Genomic DNA, 23033 nt, shown 5'->3' with positions numbered 1-23033 from the left:
CAGTTTTCCTGAACATCTTCCTCGCAAAATAGCAATTTTAAGATCAACAGCAGTAAAGAGTATTGACTACACAAAAATAAGAAATTATATTGTCCATGAACAGGAGACCATAAACCACCATAAATGAATCCTTGGCAGGAATCCCACTGCCAAGACAGTCTTACAAATTTGTTCACAATTACCCAGGAAGAGGTGCTGTCAACCAGCCTTGTCGTGGCTCTGTAAACAACACACACCTTAATGATGATGGTGGGAAAAGAGCAGCAAAATTATCCATTATCAGACAATTGCTAAGATGCTGGAATACTTGAAGCCTGATACAGAAATAGCCTCTTGAGATAAATAGCTGGAAACAAGAACAGTATCAGATCTACATCAAAATCAAAACAGAAGAGATTTTGAGCCTGGTAACATAACCTGAGGAGGAAGAGTCCATTAAGAGCATAATGATAAACACAGGTATTTTCATTAGTCATTTCAGAACTAGATAAACTCTTTATTATTATTATTATTTTCTGTCTCTGATGCTACAAATGGCCTTAGGGCAAATCAGTTTGTACTATGATTTAAGATTACAGATTTTTACAAACACAAATAAAAATAACCAACCGAGAAAGACATAAAATCCAGCAGACATCCAAAAAAAATCGTCAAAGACACATTTTTGAAATAAATTTTCACCTGAAGATGAAAACCACTAAAGTCTACAAAAAGTATGTCACTGACTTATCAAGGCTTGTAGAGTACTGTAAGTACCTAAAGACAGAAAGCTGCTTTGGTGAGGTACCAAGGAAACAGGCCTTTACCTCAGCGACCTCAAACAAGTGTCCCTGGAAATAAAAGGCAAGATGTCTCTGTTACAAAACAGAGAATATTGCACTTTGCTGCCTTAGAGATCCTCTAAGGATGGCCAATGTAATAATAGCACAGCGTTCACTTTAAGGCTTATTAACCATCATGTAGCAATACAGTGCATTATGATTACTACATGCTTTCCCAAGCTGGTTACAGCTCCATAGGATAAGAAGTGAACATTTTTACATTTTAAAACCATAACTAATTTAAACTATGTAACATATTTATGGAGCTGCAATGTAAACAGGTCTACTCATTTATACAACTATAGGTGTGAAGGTTTCCCAAAGATGCCAAATCTGTTTCTAAATCAATTCCATTACTTTAAAAGTGAGGAAAACAGACTCAAATGCATATCCCTGATTTCATTCTAAGTTCATATGAACTGTGGCCGATAACAACAGGTTGCCACTCACTAGATTCCATCACCTTTCCAACCTCCAAGTAGCATGGTAAACTACCAGGAATACCAACCCACCAAGCTGTATCTGCCAAAGTCAGGGGAAGAGGGTGCTCAATTTTCAGTGATTTCAGTGATTTCACCAGCGGAAAAAGAAAAAAAATCAAGCCTACCAAATTCAAGAGGCCACCAAAAACAGGCTTCATTCTTCAGAATAAGCACATACCTCAAAGTGTTGTGCATTTCTTATGCCCCACTGGTGCCAGCGTACCCACTGAAATGAGAGACAAGTGAGATCAGAGTGGGGTTTGTTCCGCTGTTCAGCATGGAGAAGAAAAATGTGTTAAGAATCTATTAACTGAGATATGAAAGTTCCACCAGGAGTTAACTGAAGAAAGTCATCGTGCATTTAACTGGCTCTTCTTCCTCCTAGGTAATTCCACTGCCCAACCTCTGGAGGGGGAAGAGCTGAACTGTGTCCAGGGGATCTCGAGGGTGAGAACTGACCCCTGGGGACACCCTCTAACCAGGTAGAACAGAGGACTGGCTTCACAAACTTCTCCAAACCATCAGTGTGTCTCAGTGCAAGCTTGCTGTGATGCAGAACTGGTGTATAAACACAAGCTGAATTACAACTGTCACACGTTTGGTATTTTCTGAAGGGTAAACAGGAACAGGCAAAAAAGAGCTGATGAAGTCAGTGCCTACACGTATCAACACAGCTTTAGACAAGAATGTTCTGAAATAAATACCATCCAAAGCCACTGCATGTGTGCCACTGCTTCAATAAAAAGTTATTGCTGTGTCATATCTGTGTCAAGAAAAGAAATCACAAAAATATCGAGGCAATGTTTACAAGATGCACGATTACTTTAAAGGTAATTATTTAGCTGGAACACATGACTTATTTCCCTATGAAAGGCTCTCTACTTAACTGGATTAACACACTATTGATAGCTAATTCCACTGCCAGAGGCTACTGTCAAGTCATCATTTCCAGAACAAACCTATAAGCTATTTTCTTTATCCTGTGTGCAGCTATTACACCCAGCTCATCATGAATTTGTTCCCAAAGTGCTCTAAAAAAAAAGCTGCTGCAAAGAACATTCAAGAGATGCATGACACAGGATTACCTGTTCTAATGAAATTAGACCATACACCAGTCACAGGCTGGAAGGCTAAATATGTTTAGCAGCCAGCCAAGAACCTAACATCTGATTTTCAACATTGGTGATTTTGTTTTTAGTTTAAAGATAATGCAATTTTGACACTGTGAAAATTGACTATGGCCTGGAACTCAACTCTCAGATGTTTTCTAGGGAAAGCAAATCCAGCTCTGCACTCTCAGCAAATAGTTCTCATGAAAATGTTTACATTTTTCTTATCAAAAGCAACCCTCAGATAGGTAGACTCACTTTCTCCACCCATTTCTCAGCACACACAATACACAGGTTTGACACAGAGATGTTAGAGAGGAAAGAACAGAAATTACCTTTTTCAGGATAACCCTTCCTGCACAGAGTTGCATTCAGCGTAATGCCACTGGAAAACATGCCTCATCCTGTCCATTCACCTCTGCAGAGCCCTCACCCTCACATTTCTGTGGGATGGTAACACAGAGGTAAACAAAAAAGAGGAACTTCTGACCTCTCTGCTTTCATGGAATCATCAAGAACCATGTCAACACAAGCAGAACCCTCATTTTTTTAAATCTCATTTCCATTTGCAGCATCTAATTAAAACCAGAAAGAAACTGGGGGGGAAAAAAAAAACCCTGGAAGTGGCATAATCATTTGTTACTACTGTACTTCACATACAGGGAATTTATTTTAAAGTTCGGCTTAGCAACAGGAACAAAAACAATTAAAAAAAAAACCTAATTGAGGAATTTTGAAGCCTAACTTCCTTCCTCATCTCCCAACAACAATCTGAGTTTCCTGATGTTGATAATGCCGAGTGGGAGACAGAGCACAGGCCTTCCTAATGAAGGGCCCCAAAACACCCCTTGGAAGGGCCAAAGGGGAACAACCAAAAAGGTTAAAGTACACAGGGAACACAATCCAAAAAAAACATGTCAGGGACAGGACAGGCCAATGTGCTGCCTGCACAAAGGACTCGGAGAGCAAGTCAGAGTTTCCTCACTCTGTACTGGCAAAAAGTGCTCCCCTACTGTACTGACACAGGGCTGCCTGGAGAATTTCACGAGCCCATCTTTCCAACACAATTTGCCCTATTTATTTTCCCAGGCACTTGTCTGGCTCAGCAACATCAGCAGCCAGTGATCCCATTTCAAAGCACTGGTCACTCATGCAATAAAATTGCCTGTTGCACCACACAGCAGCTCCTCATCAGGACCTTTTCACAAAACAAACACAGAATCTATTTCATAAAACAGAACTGGACCAGGGAGTTTCATTGCACAGTTTTGCCAGGCCAGAAGCGTAGTATGTCATTAATAAATAAAAAAAAGAAATGGAAGAGAACAGAAGCAACAAAAAACTAACGTGCTACAGAGACTGGACACTGACTGCATCTTTGAGTTTACATTCTTCACAAAGTTATTAGAGACAGCCCTCTGCCTCATCCCATCTTTTACTGAATGGGTTATGTATGATACAGGAAAAATAATGAGCCTGAGCACAGGAAGATTCCCCCTTTACAAAGGAAATTATATTGTAATGACATCTAGGCCTACCTGAGATACATTTGTTCATCACAGAAATGTGCATTGAGTGCTTATTTTTATTTTAAAATGTAAGAAAAATGTTACCCCTAAGCATGCAGTTGTCAATTATGGGAATGATACAAATCAAGTTTCAGAGCAGACAAACTTTTTGCATTTTTCTTAGACAAGTCACACCTGAGTCCAATAAAGCAAAAAAACACATAGCTAAAGAGAAGAAAAAAAAAAAAAAAAAAAAAAAAAAAAAAAAAAAAAAAAAAAGGAAATTTAGCCTGATTAAAAAATGGAAAGTACAAAAATTAAAATACTTTCCTTAAAACCCAGCTTAAATTAAAAGCTAAGTTTGACCAAAAAAAAAAAAAAAGACTGTTAAACCACATCATAAATTAACACCTAAGGGTACTAATCCCTTCCAGCCGCCAGTTCCCTAGTCACATGTAACAGTTCATTCCATGCTAAAAAAAAAAAAAAAAAAAAAAAAACCAAAAAAAACCACCTGTTGTACAAGAGATTTAAGAAAAAGATATTTTGACTTGCAAAAGAAAATACTGTTTAAGTGACTCCCACCTCTTGTGCACCCTGAAATTCCGGCGTGCTTGGAGTCGCCTTGAGCAAGCCCAGAGCGTGGGAAGGGTCCCATTGCGTAAGATGTTATAAGATGTTATTAAGGCAGCAAAGCCTGACTGCTTAACTGCAGATCTTTAAACACTCAAAATAATTACACGGATTAGCCAGGGACAGTGGAGCAGCAGGGAGCTGTTCCAACACCCCCTCCCCAGGTGCATCCCCAAGGGCTGAGCTGGGAGATGCTGACCCATGGGTGTTCAGCAGGACAGGACTGACCTCCACTCCTGCTAGACCCACACACTTCCAAGTAATGGGAGAATTCCCCAGGCACAGAACTAATTATGCTATATCAACAAGGTAAATATGACTCCCACTCAAGTTAATTTACAGGCATACAGTGCTTCTCCTTCCTGCTCCAGCCACTGCAGTTGAAGGACAATGCTTAGCAGAAATATGTGAAGAATCCCACATTACAGTATTTCAGATGTCAAGCATGGAAGCATATTTTAGAACAATCTGGGCTAATTTCAATTTTTCAAATATTTACTCATAGGCTCAGGCCTGCAGAAGTTTGGCACAAGATACAACATACTAGTTAAAGCAAGCAAGACATTATTAAGTATTTGTTTCTCCACAGGATGGTTAAAAACCCAACCAAAGGACCTAAGAGCAGAAAAATTAAATACAGCAGGACACTGGTCTGAAGAGGCAACTCTTCAAGTACAGGTGTATACAGCAACAGTTATCTCTGAGCAGGCACTCCCTCCCCATTTCCCCAACACATTTTTCGGGTGGGAATGTCTTTTTTTTGCATTTGGGGGTTTGTGGCTTTTTAGTTGGTTGGTTTGGTTGCTGGGTGGAGGGGTTTTGGTTCCCATATACAGGGTTACAGCTGGGGGTTTTTGTCTTGTTGTTTTTTTGGTGGTTTTTTTTTTTGGGTTTTTTGTTTGTTTGTTTGTTTGTTTTGTTTTGTTTTTGTGTGTGTGTGTGTGTGTGGTTTTTTTTTTTTTAATAAAGTTCCCTGCCCTGTCTGCAGAGTTCTTTGTTCTTCCTGCAGTAGCAGTGCCATGAGAAGCAAGCGTTGAGCAGTGAGCTGAAGAGAGAACTAAGAACACAGGCTCTTAGTCAACATCAGGAAACTATTTCCATTTCAGAAGTCAGGAGCTTTTCACACTTGTGCCACATTCTGCTGAAGAAGAGAATCTGCTGTCATGCCACACAAATGTAAACAAACCTATCAACAACTACTGGACTTAATTATACTGTGCTGTTGCTGTTTCTTCAAATTTGCACTACTCCTCTTCCCAGACAACAATGAACAACCCTCAATCTCTGTTTTGTTTTCTATAGCATACAAAGGCAACACACGTATTATTGACTTAGTCCAGAGCTATGCACACACTGACTTGCCAAATAGCTACTGCAAAACAGCAAGGACAACTACCAATTTCTTCCCTTTCACCCTGCAGGAGTCACCAGCTTGAATTTTTCCTCTACTCTGCAGCTGCTGCTCCTACCTCTGGCACTGGCACCTTGGGGATTTTCACCTCCTGTCAGATTTGGGTTGAAGTTCTTGAAGGTTCAGTGGTACAGGGACAAAGGCACACTTTATGCATATTAATCAGTCAGACAAAAAAAGCTCAGAGGTCATCTCTGAAGATCTTTACAAAAATTCCCATTAGATTACATCCATGCAGCAAACATCAGATTTCTTACTGCAGGAGTTTCTTGCACTACCCATTTCAGAAGGGCAAGTGCAGGCAAGCAAATGCCTCCTTTTCCAAAAAGCTGATCACAGTCCATTTTCAAAACAGGGGCTTCTGCTTGTCCTCACAGCTCAGCCACTGGAAAGTTAGAGGTGCAACATACACAGAGAAATTTCAGAAATTTATCTGTAACTATTCCCTCATGAAAAACTCTAAACGTTTGAAGAATCTTTAAGAGGAACTAAATGGACACTGTCTCCTGCAGAGACAGTTACGTCACCGTAACTTAAAAACTGCAGCATGAATCCACTCCAATGACTGTCATTAAACCACTTGCACTTTTTGATTTGCTCAAACACACTAAGCTACGTACTGCCTTTTAACTCAAAGCATGTAAATCACAAGCTTGACAAAATGTTTGTCTCACAAAGGAAAGATCTGTCTCTTAAGCGACAGCCACAAGAAAAAAAAATAAGGGAAAATGTTTGAAAATAACTTTCTAACCTTAAAAAACAAACCTAAAATTAAAGCACAACAGCAAGGAGAAACTAGTTGTAACATTCAATTTCATGCATATTTAAAACAAAAAAATGATACAACTTATGACCAAGAAGGACTGTGAGTGTGCATGTGTACAATACACAGTGGTGGGATGTACAAATAAACCACCACCACGTAGAACAGCTTTCTGCCTTACTTCAGCAACCACAAATTAACACAGGAGCTTTCCAAGAGGTTAGCACACTTTGTCACACAAGTCTCTGGCTGCCCCTGAGCACCTTCAGCCCGGCACACACCACCAGAAACACATAGAAACCCAAAACGAGGACCATGCTAAAACTAGGAGATTGCAGCTCTCCTGTGTCTGGAGAGAGAAGGGAACTAATTATAAAGTGATTAACTTCTATTAGAATTTTTGTGTTAGTAAAGTAGAGGGAAAGGCTGAGGTTGCTGTTATGCATTTGGCATTCCACATTCATGTAACACCAACTTCTTTGGAATGGGTACATGGATCCAGATTCGGTATCTTGGGGGAATGTGACCTATATACATTGGTTAACAAAGTGGCTGAAAGGAGTATTTCACTGGCATTATTTCATACAAGCCTGCAAGAGTCAGTGGTCTCACATAAGCTCAGTCCTCTAGATACACAGAATGAAAATGCTGAATTGTTAAAAAATACCTGCAGAACAGGAAACCACATATAGGCACGGCCTCCATCCAATTCAGTAAATTAAATATTAGACTAAGTCTGGGGGTTTCTCTTTTAATTTTATATCAGATACCTCTATGTTAGAACAGAGTCAGTGGGGAGTCATTTGATGATATTTGTACATAGTCTAATAATGATGCTACAGAAAGACATGTGAAGAAGAAAAGGTGCTTTATATACATAGATGCTTAATAATCATAACCTCAGAAGTGGTGTGGAGCGAGATTAAGTGGAACAAAATTAGTGCTAATTTATCTTAGGCAATCCTGAAGTTGCTCTTGCAGGAAGGCAACTACATGGCTACAAATTGAATATCCCAAATGGCTCATGGCACCACTCCACCAGCAACCATCCCTGTGGGACAGTCATTCCGCGGGCAGGGTGGAGTACTGGGGCACTAATGACACAAACGAATACCTAATTATCCTGCTGTGTAATCCCCTGCAGGGTTACAGGGTTTTTCCCTGGTTAAATATCAGTTTCTTCTCTTTTTTTTCCTTTTTTTTTTTTTTTTTTTTTTTTTTTTTTTTTTTTTTGGTAGGCTTTTAGCAGCTAAACAACTGCTGCCTATATTAACGACTACATCAAATAGGAAAATTACATAAAGCAAGACAACACTATAGATATAAATGGTGTTAGTCAGAAAAAAACAGATCACTGGCAACTCAGTGAGAGAAGACTCACAGATCATGGCAGGGCCAAGAGACCAGCTAAAAACCAGCAGAAAAAAAACCTTAAGAACCAGTTAAGCACTTCATTTATTTTAGTGCCTCTTTCTGCAGAAGTTACACAGCACAGTCGGGCAGACATCAACTACAGAGCTGTCCCAGCCACTCTGTGTGTACAGGGAAGCTTTCAATTTGAGAATACTTTCTTACTGGAAATCGTTGAAGTAATTCAAGGCTATATGAAAACCAAAGAAGTCAGAAGTCATACCACGTAATCTACAAATTATATCCTCCTGTTCTGCTTTCCAGCTCTTGTTACCCAAAAAGCTGGGGCCCTCTGCTCTACTTCTAGCTACTTTTCCAGAGAGGTGAAGTGTCCAAAACGAGCTGCATCTCCGCACAATGCTGAGCCAGCATGACAGGGGAGTGTGTCCAGAAGAAGGCAACAAAGCTGTTGAAGGATCTGAAACATAAATCCTATGAGAAGCAGCTGAGAAAGCTGGGAGTGTTCAGCCTGGAGAAGAGGTTCAGGGGAGACTTTGTATTCTTTGTATTCCTGAAGAATATTTCAGGATATTAAAATATGTGTAGACATACAGCATAATTGATATTAGGAAAAAAAAAAAAAAACAACAGACTAGAGCTTGACTGGATGGCAAGCAGTGAAAGAGGAAGAAAATCAGGAGCTCAAAAATTTAAATATTAACTTGGGTTAAAAAAAAAAGACACTGAGAACAACATCCAAATACTATCAGTGTGAACATGGCTTTTGCCATCATATCTTTTTGGCACGTGTCAAGTGTTATTACTGATCTAGGACCTAAAGCACGCCCCAACCATTTTTCAGTTGATAAAACAGCAATAATATGCAGTTTAAAAGCTTCACATAGTGCCATATCTATTCAAAAGCCTGTACATAAGTGATGCGATGCAGGCAGTTTTTCAAAGTCAAGAGATGAACATGTTCAAAAGTTATCAGGGAATTAAGTTTTATTGAGAGAAAGTAACAGAAATAATGATAAAATCTGTTTCAATTCAATTCCTAGAATGAATTTTGGACAATTAAAAGTCATTTGTAATTCACATCAATTTTGAATCTTCAACATTAAAAAAGGCTTTGTGCACTACACTTGAAACGATAAAGTGCACTCTCGTGAAAGATTTTATCATGAAGTATTGAGTGGTTTAAACATTTTGAATACTTAAAAGGTTCACTACAAGGGTTAAGATGCTACCATTCTTAGAAATATCCAAGAGGGCATTCAAATTACTAATAAAAATTCAACAGTACAATTCTGAAAAAAAATAATCACATAAAGAGATGATATTTTGCAAGAGGCTGCTGCACTGTCCTGGGACAACTGAAATATCCTTGGTATTCACAAAGGGGGAAATGTTCTTAGGGGAACATCATAGTCTTAAAAAGCAACTCCTTGAAAATTTTACATGTGAAATGCTTTTTTGGCTTGTTTCTCCCAGCCTTCTAATCCCATTTCACTTGTTAGAAACTTTTTATTAACAGTCCAAACAAAAAAAGACCTTGAAAACATTAGCTAGCACAGTAGGACCAAGCACCTTCAAATACACAGTATAAAATTTAACAGTCCAAACATTTCAAGCAACTCCTTTTTATACTTTATTTTCATACTTTATTTTACTTAATTACATCCCAAATACTTTTTATCTCAGACACCTCTACCACTTTCCAATCAGAGCCTGAATTCACAAGAGGTTTCTTCTCTTGTCAGTGTTTTGGTTTTTAATTCCCCAGTATTTTATTGCTGGTTTTGGTCTGACACCACATGAGTGTTCAGTGTCCTAAACATGCTCACGTATCGATCTGTGCTTGCTCAACTTGCTTGATTTTCCAGTCAACAGACTTCCAACACATCTGCTCCAGCCTCTTCACTCCTGGTGGGAGCCATGGATGCAGAAGGAGCTGTGGGATCCAGAAGCAGCCTTCACCCACAAAACACCTCTCCCTTGAAGCCAAGGATGCCAGGTGCAAGAGGCAGGGGCTGGTGCAGAGGCTTGTCTTTCCATCCCACTGATCCAGACCTAGTACTGCCTGCTCTTACAGCAGGAATGCACAGCCACATTTGCAAAAGAGGCCCAGTGGGAGCAATTTGTCACAATACTTACAAACACAGCACTGCAACTACCACTGATATTTTCTGCAGCCTAGATATCTGATACAGCCATGCTCACGTACGCACAGACGTACGGTGAGGAGATCCTTGTGACTTAAATATCAGTGCAGTGAAAAAAAAAGGATCATGTTTCAGTAGATCTATTTTAATGTGTAAAAAATAAAAGCTGCTTCCCAAAACTTTAGCTGTGGCAAACAGGTCTATCATTCAACCTCAGCAAAAATGAAACAGAGCAAGAACCAAGAGCTACTTTGCTGTGAAAATCATGAAAGAATTTCCCTTCTGTTCATATGAAGCAACCTAAAGACTAAGGGAACCCTCACCTGAACTCTGATTTACATTGTTGCTCCAGCCACCATGACTAACTTGAGATCTGGGTTAACATTGCTAGCATCTCCAGTGGGTGTGCGGTACCTTCAAATGCTTTATGCATTATCCCAGGTTATGCTACTCAGAAAATCTCCAGCTCAGGAAAAAAAAAAAAAACAACATGAAGGCTGGATGCCATTTCAGTCACTCCCATCCCCATGACTCCCATCTGGATATTCAGGGAGAATTTTAAATAAATAAATAAATAAAATAAGCCAGCTTGCAAAATTACAGTAACCCTGACACTCTTTTCTACAGAGTTTCTTTAAAAAATCTCAAACATGTAACCAAAACCGCACACCATTACCAAAAAAAAAAATCTTCTCTTTTTTTCTGCTTCTGTGAACAGAGAATAGTAACGTAATAGAGATAACCATGATAACATAAGAGATAACATAATCACATTATGTTGACTAGAAAATAATGAGAGAATTGAAAATACACTTGTTATCAAATAGCTCCATAAACATGAAGTTATGATGAGCTAAGATTGCCACTCCCGGATGATATTTGTAATGGTTTTTGTTAGGTCCTGGTAATCATGAGGTAAAAGTTTAAAATGGGAATTCAATAAAACAATTAATGAACAGTATGCAAAAAGTGCAAACAAAGTCCTGCCAAATCAATAAAACAATTTGTCCACAGACACAAGCCACAAAAGCTTATCTTGACATGAAGTTCCGTTTGCTCAGATAAGGGAATAAACCAGCAGCCACGGCACTGCAACTTTAAAGAGGGGGAAAAAAATTTTTTTAAGTGTCCCAATTCAGTTGTAACAGCAATTCCTTACATTATCAGGACTCTCTTACATCTCCCACTGACAGTAACCATGCTCACAGCAGAGCAGCTGACTTTGAACAGGCTGACCTTGAGCAGGCAAATGACCTCAGCAGCATGTACTTCTGGCTTATTTCACTGCAGCGGCGAAACAGCCTCACCATCTATAGAAGTCTGCTGTCTCTGGCCACCATCCCTGACTATTTTAAGATCTCCCAATACACTTCAGTGATGCACGGTTCAAAGTGATAGAATAACATCTGCTAGCATGTTGAAGTGTAAGTTGTTTACCGGGGCACTTTCAGCTTGTTCTCGCACCGCGCTTCCCCAGCTGACAGGAAAATCGATTGATTAACAAAGCCTTCCTTCTCATTTAAACGTATCAACCCAAAATTTAGTAAAAAAAAATTTTAGGCATTGGGAAAAGGAGAAAAAAAAAAACCAAGACATCCCACTCTAGATAAAGCTCGTTTAGAAGCTTCACGTATGTGACAGCAATGGGTGACTTTGGAAAGGCAGTTGCTTCCCAAGATGTCAGTTTTGCACCACTTTTCCCCTTGCTCATTGCTTTAAAGAAAAGCTGTATTAAGAGAGATATTTATTTGTATAAAGGTTTTTAACTGCTATTTTAAACATACAGAAGCTGTATGCTGACCTGATATTAGGTGAAGATAATCACGGAGTTACTCAAATGCAATGGTTGTGTTAATGAGTCATAACAACTCATCCTGCTGACAACCCCAACCTACAGAGAGAAAAGATTCCATTTCCAAAACCCACTCCACTGAGAATCACCTGGTGTTCTTAGGAATGCTTGGAGTGACAAGGGCCACATCTAACCAAGTTACAAAGGCCAGGGAGAAAACAAGCCTCTCTGGAAATTCAGGGCCATGAGATTTTTTTTTCCAATTTTGAAGGAATGCATGTAAGAAAGGAGAACAAGAAGTTAAGTAAGCTGCATATAAATTTGAGGGAAAAAAAAAAAACAAACCACTATAAGTTGATGGTGGTTTGTTCTGAAACTTAGCATGAAGCTGCAAAAGTCATAAATGAAAAACTGTCCTGCTTTTCAGAGCCTCAGAGCAGGCACAGAGCCTTCACTGAGCCCAGCTCAGGGGTAGTAAATAAACCACACAGTTCAACTACTTTTTTCTTCTTCCAAAATCCTTTAAAACAGAAAAGCCCATATCAGACCAAACCACTCTTTGAGCTGCAGCAGAACTGACTGGCCAAGTGAAAACAGTGTCATGGCCACAGAACACAATTATTATTACTTTTCCTCTGTCCTCTCTGATCTTCATGGGAAAGGAGAGTAAGAGAAGGAGAGGGGGAAAAGCCTGCTCTCATCCACCAGGAACACATCCAACAGCAATTTTTCCATCTCTCTGAGCTCCGTTGCAACACTATTGACATTTAGCATTTTGTCTGGCACGAGTCTGTTGATTAGCAACTACCCTTAGTTGGAAGGCTGGAGAGAGAAATCACTGTCCAGCTCTGGAATGGGGTGACCGCACTGAGTGCATCTACTCACATCACTTGTTTTTCCTTATGAGTGCACTGCTGAATACTCAGGATCGTATTTTACTGCTGTCACCAGTGGAATAGAGAAACATTTCTGAGCTACAAGCATCTCTTATTAACCAGACACCTTCCATTCTGCCACATCACTGCAGCTGCCCACCAGCCCATGGGGTCCACCTGGTGCCCACTTCAGTCTGGAAATGAGTTATACTGCTTCCCACTCACTTGGTTTTCCCAATGGATGTGGCTATGCTAAGCAACAGTTGGCCTGCAGACCCCGGATGCCAAAAGGAACATCCTTTGGACGGGAAACCAAGTGCTTATCCTCACACTCAAGCTTCCAGCTGCAGTCTACCAGCAACATAACCTGACACAGCACAAAGATGATGATGTTTTCTTTGGAGACAGGAGGTGAAATAACCGTGGCTGCAGCTACAGGGGCTGATGATGAGCCACTGTTGAACTCCCTTTGGGGGCTGTGCTGCAGGAGCCTGCAATGAAGTTGGACACTCACTCCTACACCCGCAATGGCTACTGTCAAAGCCACAATATTAGAGGGGTTTTATGAATGATGACTTTGGTAAGGTTTACTCAAGACTCATCTTCAAAATCCCCTCAGGAAGACAACCCAAATTAAATCAATACAAAGGTGATTCCCCCTTAAAAAAAAAAAAAAAAAAAAAAAAAAAATCAGGCAGTAATTCCCTGAAGAGTAATTCCTCTGAATGCAATACACTGAGAAGGCCACTGCTTCCCATGGCAACAGCAAGGAAGGTAACCTGGCTCCCTGAGGCAGATGGGCAGCACCACCTCGACCATTTCACTCCTCTTGGAGGCTACTGCTAATTGCAGACAGGCATTTTGAAGCCTCTCTTCTCATACATGCTCTCCCAAATGCATCTCACCTCAGGAAAGAGGCAAAGCAAGGGAAAATGACTTCCAGAGAGAAACACCATGCCCTGGGAACACTTTCTGCTGAGCTAGATGAGCACAAGAGACCAGACTTAGAAACAGATGTTTAGATTATCCTCCTCCACAGCCAGCACTGCTTTCCATTTGGGATGCAACACTCTTTTTCATGGTCTGGGTGACCAAAAGGACAGCAACACACTTCTCATGCCATTTCCAGAAATGACAAAAGCTGCATCACCTATGCTGGACGTGAGGGTGTTTTCTTTTGAAAATGTACACACTGCTTAGTTATTTACCTCCTTAGATCACTCACAAAAGGTCAGCAGTCCTAACGTGTGAGGCCAGAAGCAGAAAAGGGCTTCAAATACCATATCTCTCTAGTCCACAGCTATTAAAATCTAGAGCAGCATAAAAAGAGCATGTAAGCACAGACACTGCCTTTCAGGAAAAAAGCATTGAGAATAACATCTGATCTTTAAAACAAATTAAAAATCATCTGTGACTTCAGACAATGTACTGTAGCTAGTATTTATTCACACCATACTTGACAATTTCTAGCAATGTAACATACAGGAGCTTCCAAAAGGTAACAAAATGTCAAAACCTATTTTTCATGCATCTTTTAGCCATTTTCTTATTTTCTCTTTGCTTGACAAAGCTGAAACAGGTAAACATCAAGTCATTACCACTCCATACAGTCTTTCTCCATTTTTCTGCTGGCTTATACCCTATTAAAATTCTGTTAGTCTCTTGTTTAGGACCTCTCCTTATAAAAAAGTACCCTAATATCTCCAACAGTCATCATTAGGTCACCTCTCCTTCTGCAACAGGCTAAGGTAAGTCAGCCCATTATCCATTCACCTGGCTACATGATGTTCTCCCTCCTTAAGTCCCAATCCTCTTATTACTCATTTTTCCAACTCATTAGTCACTTCCTCTTACAGATGCAAAACAGTGACACTAGAATTCCAAATAAACACCCTAACCCTGGACTCTGGGGCATCCTTCATTCTCATGATCATTAGTTCACTATGGTCCCAAGAACAAAAAAACAGAAGCAATCACCAAATCACCAGACTGGGGAAAACAAAACACCACGAAAACCAACAAAAACTACCACCACCAAACAACCTTTTCTCTTCATTCAGTTTGGTAAAACTTGTTTCAACATGTCACAGTCAAGCAGGTCAAACCTGCACTATCACTTCCAGGCTCTTCTAATACAAAAAGCATTTCAGTACAGTTATATTTTATATATAACTGCTCCTTATTTGATTGACAAAAAGCACACTCTTAATATGTCATCTCAATACAAGATATTCTCTGAAGGCCCTTCTCATTCTTCTTTACGACTCTTCACTTCAAGTTTCCCCAGCATGATCTATTTTAAAATCTTTTGAATCAAATCCCTATTTTTTGATATTATTTACACTAGTCTGGTGCTTCCAATGGAACCAAAAGAAATTTGGAGGAACTGCCAGGCTACATAAAGTTAGTTTGAATTACACAACTGGTAGAGAGCTATGCATCAATGATGAAATCCAGCATGCTGAAAACCTGTTCAGAAGTAAAAACTTTTGCTGCAAAGAATTTTGAAGTATAGTTGTTTGGATTTATTTTAATTATCTCAACCAGTATTTATATACTAAAAAAACAATACTCAAATAGATGGACCATAACTGTTTTTCTTCTTTTTATGTCCTTTTGACTTTCAAACATTATGGGCTTGGATGCTACTTTATAGAAGGATTATAAAACTAGATATAAAGAGTAAGATCTACTGAAGCCTGAATATTTACAAAGCACTTCAGCATAACTTACTAACTAGGAAATTTTAAGTGCACATGCCATAATGAGTCCGTATCATTCAACATCATTGAGGCAACACAAGTAGATGCACCCACAGATCTTATTCTTGGGGCATGATATTTTTAAATAAACATCCACAGGGAGCTCCACTTACTCACATTTGAGGGCAATACAAAATGCCAAGGAGCTGCACACTGATCCTGCCAGCAGTGGACCTGCCCAAGCCCACAAGCATGCCAGAATTCTACTGAGAGGTGTAAAGCAACATAAAGTCAAGTAAAAAAGAACTACAGCTAACACATTTTTATGTAGGCAACTAAAAAAAAACCCCAATGTCTTGTCTATTGAGCCATCTGAAATAGGGAAAAAATGCTGGAAGGAGTTAGTTGAGGGTAAAGTATTCAACAGGACCACCCAGCCTGGCTGTGCACAACCTTCCCCTCTGTCAGTTCTTGGGGACAGAGAAGAGAAAAATGGCAACAGCTCACAATAATCTGCAATTGCTCCAACAAATAAAAAGGCCAAAATAGGGAGGGAAACATTCTCAGACCATGGACCTTAAGTATCTGCTGGATTATGATTCTGTACAGATCAGCTGAAGGTAAGATCTCTGCACTTGTCTAGAGCCTCTCAGAATTCCTGCCATCTTCATAAGCCTGGCCTGATTTGTCCTGAGAGGCTCAAAACCACAGTATCTTCAGCAGTGTGCAGCTTTCGCACCAAAATGAGCTCCCAAGTTATTTAATTTTTTATTCCCTCTTGTATATATTTTTGCATAATGTGGACATGCATCAATCCATAACGTTTCCCATTTTAGTTTTCTGCTGATGAACTTCAGTGTCGTTTTTAAATCCTCTGCAGCAGTTTGCAATTAAGTAATAGAGAATGCAGGTGATGAATTAGAATATTTTATGTGAGCACTGTACATGAAGCATTCTTATTTACAAGCTACAGTCAAAAAATAGATTCCTCTGGTGTGAACTCCAATCACTAATTTCATCAAGCCTAGAATTGCACTGCAAAAGTTTTCATTTACACCATGAATAGCTGTAAAATATTTAAATTTTTCTTTAAAGTACTCATTGTCCTAGATTACTAGCTTCTTACTGAATCAGCAGACAGGCAATACACAGCACCTACTACTGCCAATGATGCAAAGCAGAACTGAAAAAGATCTTCAATCACAACAGGTTTAGTTTATAAGGAAAACAAAAGGACTAAATATTGATAATTTTTAAATGTCAGGCAGATTGGGCAACTATTCAAAGAAAACTTAAAAAAAAAAATAACCAAACTAAATTATAGAAAACATACATCCATTTTAAGGCAAAAGCAGAATGCAACCATATACCAAAATCACTTTAAATGCCCTTCTGGTATCACCCCAAATATTTAAGCATCCTATCACTCCCTAACTCCAGAAGTTTACTGAACTCCACAGCTGCTGAAGGCACTCAGTCAGAACTGAGTTTCTAAGAACTAGTGAAAATATTTACAAATGCTGGAGAAAAACAGAGGCATTTACATAATCTTTGGCAACAGAATATAGAAACATGGCACTTCCAGTACACTGTCCAGCTGCTTACAGAAAAAAAATCCATCATGTTTGAAGGCTGGAACAACATCCTAAACAAGCAAGCAAAAGATAATTTTCTTTCTTTTCCTTTTGAACAGTCTCAAAATAACAGTAAGTGATGGCTTCAGAGAGCAACACAAAACATACTTCCAGGGAAAAGACAACATTATAAAAGCATTCAAAGCAAGTATTCACGATCAAAATGGCAACCAATTTTCATAATTTTCACATTCCTAGGTGGTCTTATCTTTTCCAAACTATTCTTACTAGTTACCTGGAGGAGTAATTATTTAAGAAATGCCAAAACCTGGTTCAATAACAGGCAAAAAAAAAGCCAAAGATACCTACCTGTAATACCGAGATTGTAAGTAAGTTGAACAAATAGTCTTTGATACATGGCTGGCAGACCCAAAGTCTATGACTTTGACCCGGTAAGGCTGCCGAATAGGATCCACCAACATAATGTTCTCTGGTTTGAGGTCAGCATGGATTAAACCCAGACTTTTTAGTTTTTTCAGTGCAGTGGCCACCTGTTGCAGAATAGGCCTTATTACTTTCAGTTGCAGAGGGCTGAATTTGTTTTGCTTCAGGAAGTCGTACAAATTCTGTTCCAGCATCTCAAAAACCAGGCAAGTGTGGTTACAATGCTGGAAGCACTCGTAGGCTCTCACAAAGTTAAACTCATCAGCGTTTTCAGTGCTCAGCCTGGCTAAGATGCTCACTTCTATCTGCCCCTGGCGCACGTACGAGGGATGATTCTTCAAGATTTTGATGGCCACAATCTCGTTCGTCCCCCTTTTCCAGCACTTGACCACCTGTCCAAAGGTCCCTCGCCCCAGGAAATCGAGAACCTCGTAGGTGTTTTTCACGGAGCACAGCACCTCGTGCTGCACGAGCTGGTAATCCCCGTCCCCGCCGGTGCCGCTCTGCTTGGAGGCCACCATGGCCACCGGGTTGCCCACGCTGGTCTGCAGCATGGCAGGCAGCACAGACAGCTCATCCACGATCTGCATGGTGCTGCTGCCCTGGTTGTCCAGCTCCTCACTCTTACGCTTCAATCCGCATCGCTGGGCTCCCTCCAGGATATCTGACCGGCTTCCCCGCGTCGCGGCCCCAGGGGCCTCCAGCTGAGGTGGCTGCGCCCACGCTGCCAATGCTTTTGTAGCACCTGCAGTATTTTTTAAAGCAACAGCATTTGACTGCAACCAAAAGGTCTGTCCTCGAGGTCTGTCGAATGGGTTTTTAGTCTGAAAGAAAGCACTAACCCTGTGGGGAGAAATTCCAAAGTTTTTACCATTCACATAGATTTGCGGGTAGGTTCTCTCGTGGTAGACGCAACGGCTTGGTTCTAGTTTGAGTTTCTTCACACTACAAAAGGCACTTGACTGGGTTTGATAAACATATGGTGGATAGACCAAGACTTGTGAGGCCATACCTACATGGGGAGAGAAAAAGAAAACACAAGTGAAAATTGTGCACGTTTCCAAGCTTTCCAGCAGCTGCTGCTTCTAAAAGAAGAATCGGGACGCAATTACATTCTCCAAATGAGGTGTTCTAAAGTTGTTTTCTATTTAGTTTCTTAGGCCAGAACAAAGCTCTCACACTTTACCAGTGCCCACAGGAAGTCTTTAGCAGCAGCAGGTTACTGCAGTGAAGGGCTTTAGCTGGTTGCACAGGACTGAGACAGGCTGCATGTCATTTTTCAAGCAGGGGTCCTACCGTTGTGCTATTAAACTCAACTTTCATTTAAAACCTCCCACTTTTCTACACACAAAAGTAGCACAGTGTTCAGTAACACAACTGAAAAACCAATTCAAATATTTAGCAACAATGACATAAAACAACTCAGAAGTCCTTAACTGTGAGTCAACACTACCTGTTTCACAAGGTATCCAACCTGCTCATTGCAAACCTACACCATCAGGGCTTCCAAGAACGGACAAATGTCACAACTGCTACAGATCAAAGAATTTCCCTGGGATGAAAATGAAAGTGATCAAGCCATGTGATGGGGCCCAAAATAACTTCGGGGCAGGGGTAGTACACATAAACAAGGACAATGTTCCAGTAACTTACGATGTACAGTAACCTAATCCACTCACGGAAGGCAGGTGCTTTCTCTGAGCTCTGTTCCACCCCGCTGCAGAAATTCGTGTATCAGTGACAGAGTCATGGGGGTACAGGCACTGAGTTCACCTTTCAGGTGTCCTCTATGCACTGACTCAGACCTGACAAACACCAGCCTAAAACTTGTCTGTCATGGAGTTAAGCTAAATACTAAGAAAAAGGCTCTGGATGGACCCCAGTGTAACTACAAGGTTTCAGGGAAGTTATGGTTTATACCAGTCTGATCAGCTCCCAGAGACAAATTCAATACCAATAATACCTTAATTAGATCATTTAATCATACCAAGCACATGAAAATTCTGGTAATAGGTATTTAAATTGCAGATGAGTCACATAAAACTTGAGCTAGACATTGCAGAGACTCTGATCAAATGAAAACTAACCAAAAGCACAGCATAATTATTCTGAAGCTGTGATTTGATTTATGCAAATGAACATTTAGATATCTTAAGAGCAATTAAAATAATCATACCAACACCTCAGTTTAGAATCCTCTAATGGGTTTTGTCCCAGCTACAGAAGAAAACTTCAAAGCCCTCTCCTTCCCAAAGCTGTTTTATCAGGGACAGATGATGTAGAAAGCTGGAGAACAAGCCAGGAAAGAGCCAGCAGCTTAGCTCTCCCTCCACCAAACACGATGGGACTGCCACTGGCCTCCTGCTCTACACCAAGGATTTAACACCAACCATTAACCTCAAAACACAGGAAAAAGTTCCCCAAGCTCCTGACTTCTGTCCTAAATAACGTGCCCCATTACCAGGTATGTAAATGTTATTATTGACTATGAGGTCTTACTGCCTTCTCTATCGTAATTATATTTAAGTAAATCACTTACTCTGATCATATTATTTAGGTATCCAAAAACCAGCCCTCCCTGACTGCCCCAGAGAACACACACATGCAAAACCTCCCCGGAGCTTCCAGTGACACCTGCAAGCCAAACCTTCTACCACCACCTTACCATTCCTTCAGTTCTGGGATGACTCAAATATCACATCTGCCAAAGACACAAAAATATCCAAATAATGCTTGGGGGTTTTCTTCTTAAAACCTTTTTTGAGGTTCCCACCAAAAAAACACTCTGCTTGCCTTTGTATCACAATCCCCTTACTTTTTGACACACATGTGCATGAACCAAGTAAAATATTCAAACTCAAAAAAACCATTTACACTTCAAAAGCAAAGAAACTTCTAGCGGCTATCTCAGTTTGCTGACAGAGGGGTTCAGATGACCAGAATCACTCTCCTCACTCATGGACAAATCTAAATACTGGGCAGGCCCAGAGGCACAGCCACACTACGAAGCCTCTGGGCAGAAACAGGTCCCATGGACTTCCAAGCAGGAGGGATGGGGACACCTGGCCCACAGGTGAGAATCTGGCCCAGATGCAGCAGCTCCAGCTGGTTCAGTTGCCCTGGATCTGCCATGACCCAACAGCAAAAATCCTGCTCCATTTAACTTCTGGATAAGGGATTTACCTGTGTAAGCATGTCACCAAAGTGGAGAGCACTAGATCATGATGATAACTACTTTGAAAAAGCTACACTGAAATAAAGGATGTTTTCAAAAGACAGGACAACAGTCCAGTATGAGGGAGAACCAGAGGGGCCAGATGCCCACTCAAATCCTCACCTGAGCCTGTGAAGATCACTGGCATTTAAAAAAGTGTAAAGTTCCTATACCTCCTGCTGCTCAAACCAGTCCAGGTCTGGAGGAACAGAGTTCTAGCTTTCTCTTCAACATTAATTTCAGTTGGGTAAGAAAAGCTAGACTATCATCTTTTGGGGTTAGCATGTTTCTCACAGGCCTAACTCCACAACCCTGAGCTCCGACCACAGTAACACTTCTTATCTGCAAACAGAGCTGTTTACTGAGTTATTACAACATTTTTAGCAACTCGAGGAGAGAAAAAAAAAAAAAAAAAAAAAAAAAAAAAAAAAAAAAACCACCATTTAGCACTAAATGGAAGAGATAACATACCCAGGAAGTACAACCTTTGATACAATCACAACAGACTGAACTAACAAAATAAAATTTTACTCCACACACAAAAAAAGAGTGGACTTGTACAATCATCTAATTTTTCACCTTCCCCTAAACACTTCTTCATGACTCTTCATGACTCCCATAATTTTGCTTGTCTTTCTCTAAACACACACACACTTCTAGATGTCAATGTCATTTGGAAAAGCTACAGTATCTTCACGTAACCACTGAATAAGATGTTCCTGTGAAACAGGCACATAAGACCCTGCAGCACCCTACACCTGACACTGCTTAAAGATCTCTGCCACACACTGACAGTGCTCAGAAGGCATTCCAGACAGAAGCACACTCTGCCCAACATACATGCAATGAAATCCATCAGAACAGCAAGGAACTCTCCAACACAACCAGCTGTTGCAGGCCTTTGCTTTGAGAAGCTAAGTTGATACACAGAACTGATTTCCCCTCACCCCAATGAAAGCAAACCCCCACAGACAGCAGAGTTGCACAAAAAACCTTGAAGAGAAAGGGAAGATACCACAGCATCCTCTACTATAACAGCACTGCTGTGTTGTAAGGGGTTTTTTGTTGGTGTGAGGTTGTGGAGGTTTTTTTGTGGTTGAGGATGGTTTGGTTTTTTGGTTCTGTTTTTCTTAGTGGCTGGATTCATTTGTGGGGTTCTGAAGCTTTTTTTTTTAATTAACTATTGAGGTATTTGGATTACAATACAATCCTATGGATAGCTACACCTGAAAGAATAAGGAGTTATTGTGTTGCAAGTTTTTTGTTGCCCCCCTTCTTTTTTTAACCAGGACTCCCAGCAAAAGAAAATAATACACAGCACCTTTTCACCTAGCAGAGAGTGGATCTTTCTTTCCCTGTCACAAAACATCTCATTGAGTTCATATATCTTTCTGCATACTTCCTAATGAGACTGTTCCTGCTTCCTCATACAAGCTGAAGCTGGTCAGACTACACCTACATGAACAAGCCCAGCAGCAAAATAAAGGGATGTGTAGAGCCAAACTACCAGGGCTAAAGGAAAGAAAATCTTCTCAATTCAGGGAGGTTATTTGAGCCTGAACACACATAAGCAGCAGGTGCACATCTTCCAGTCAAGTTTAATTTAAAATAAAAACAAAATGTATGCACTACAAGACCCCTCCAGGATGCAAACCAAAGCAGAGTAAGCAAAAGCATCAGAAGGACTGAAAAGTGCCATTTACAGGTGACAGTGCCACAGGCAGCCTCTGACTACTCCAGTAACTTCCCACTTCATTTTCAGTTTTAGTCTCAGAGAAGTTGTCCATTGGCCCACACATTTTTGAAGTCCTCTTCTGCTTCCCCAAGTGCAAGGAGAGTGTAACAACCTCACTCCAGCACAGTGACTGCTCCTGAGCAGTGGTACACACAAGCTGAATTTGGTTCTGGAGTTCTCCAGCTTGTATTCTCCAATTGGAGTTGCTGCATCCCACCTCACTGCTAGTGAATACTGCAGAGAATGTGCAAAAGAAAGGCTGTCCCAAAACATCTACCAGCTGTTACCACCCCTAGATAAGCTTCCTTCAAAGGAATGAGTCTTCTTGATTTGAAGCAGAGAGAACTGGGAAAACTTGGCTTATTAAACATGAAACTATACGAAACATGTGACTTCTGACCAGAGTTAACACTGTGAATTCTGGGCTTCTGAAAGAAGCATGAACAAAGTAATCA

The 23033-nt window shown here is 40.4% G+C and overlaps 1 protein-coding gene across 6 annotated transcripts in view; it reads right to left on the bottom strand.

Annotated features, from left to right (window-relative positions):
• The window catches only part of HIPK3 (homeodomain interacting protein kinase 3), a 67127-nt gene that overhangs the window by 33436 nt on the left and 10658 nt on the right, over positions 1-23033 (bottom strand). For all 6 annotated transcript variants that reach the window (XM_083885377.1, XM_083885376.1, XM_083885380.1 and 3 more), the window contains exon 2: positions 17555-18641. In XM_083885377.1, the coding sequence (XP_083741503.1) occupies positions 17555-18639 (1085 nt within the window). In that variant the 5' untranslated portion in view covers positions 18640-18641. The remainder of the gene's footprint in view (positions 1-17554; positions 18642-23033) is intronic.

Source organism: Zosterops lateralis (assembly GCF_965231275.1).
Source record: "Zosterops lateralis genome assembly, contig: SUPER_6_unloc_1, whole genome shotgun sequence".
NCBI lineage: Eukaryota > Metazoa > Chordata > Aves > Passeriformes > Zosteropidae > Zosterops > Zosterops lateralis.
Note: the sequence above shows the minus strand (reverse complement) of the source record. Positions and strands in the feature narration are given on the sequence as shown.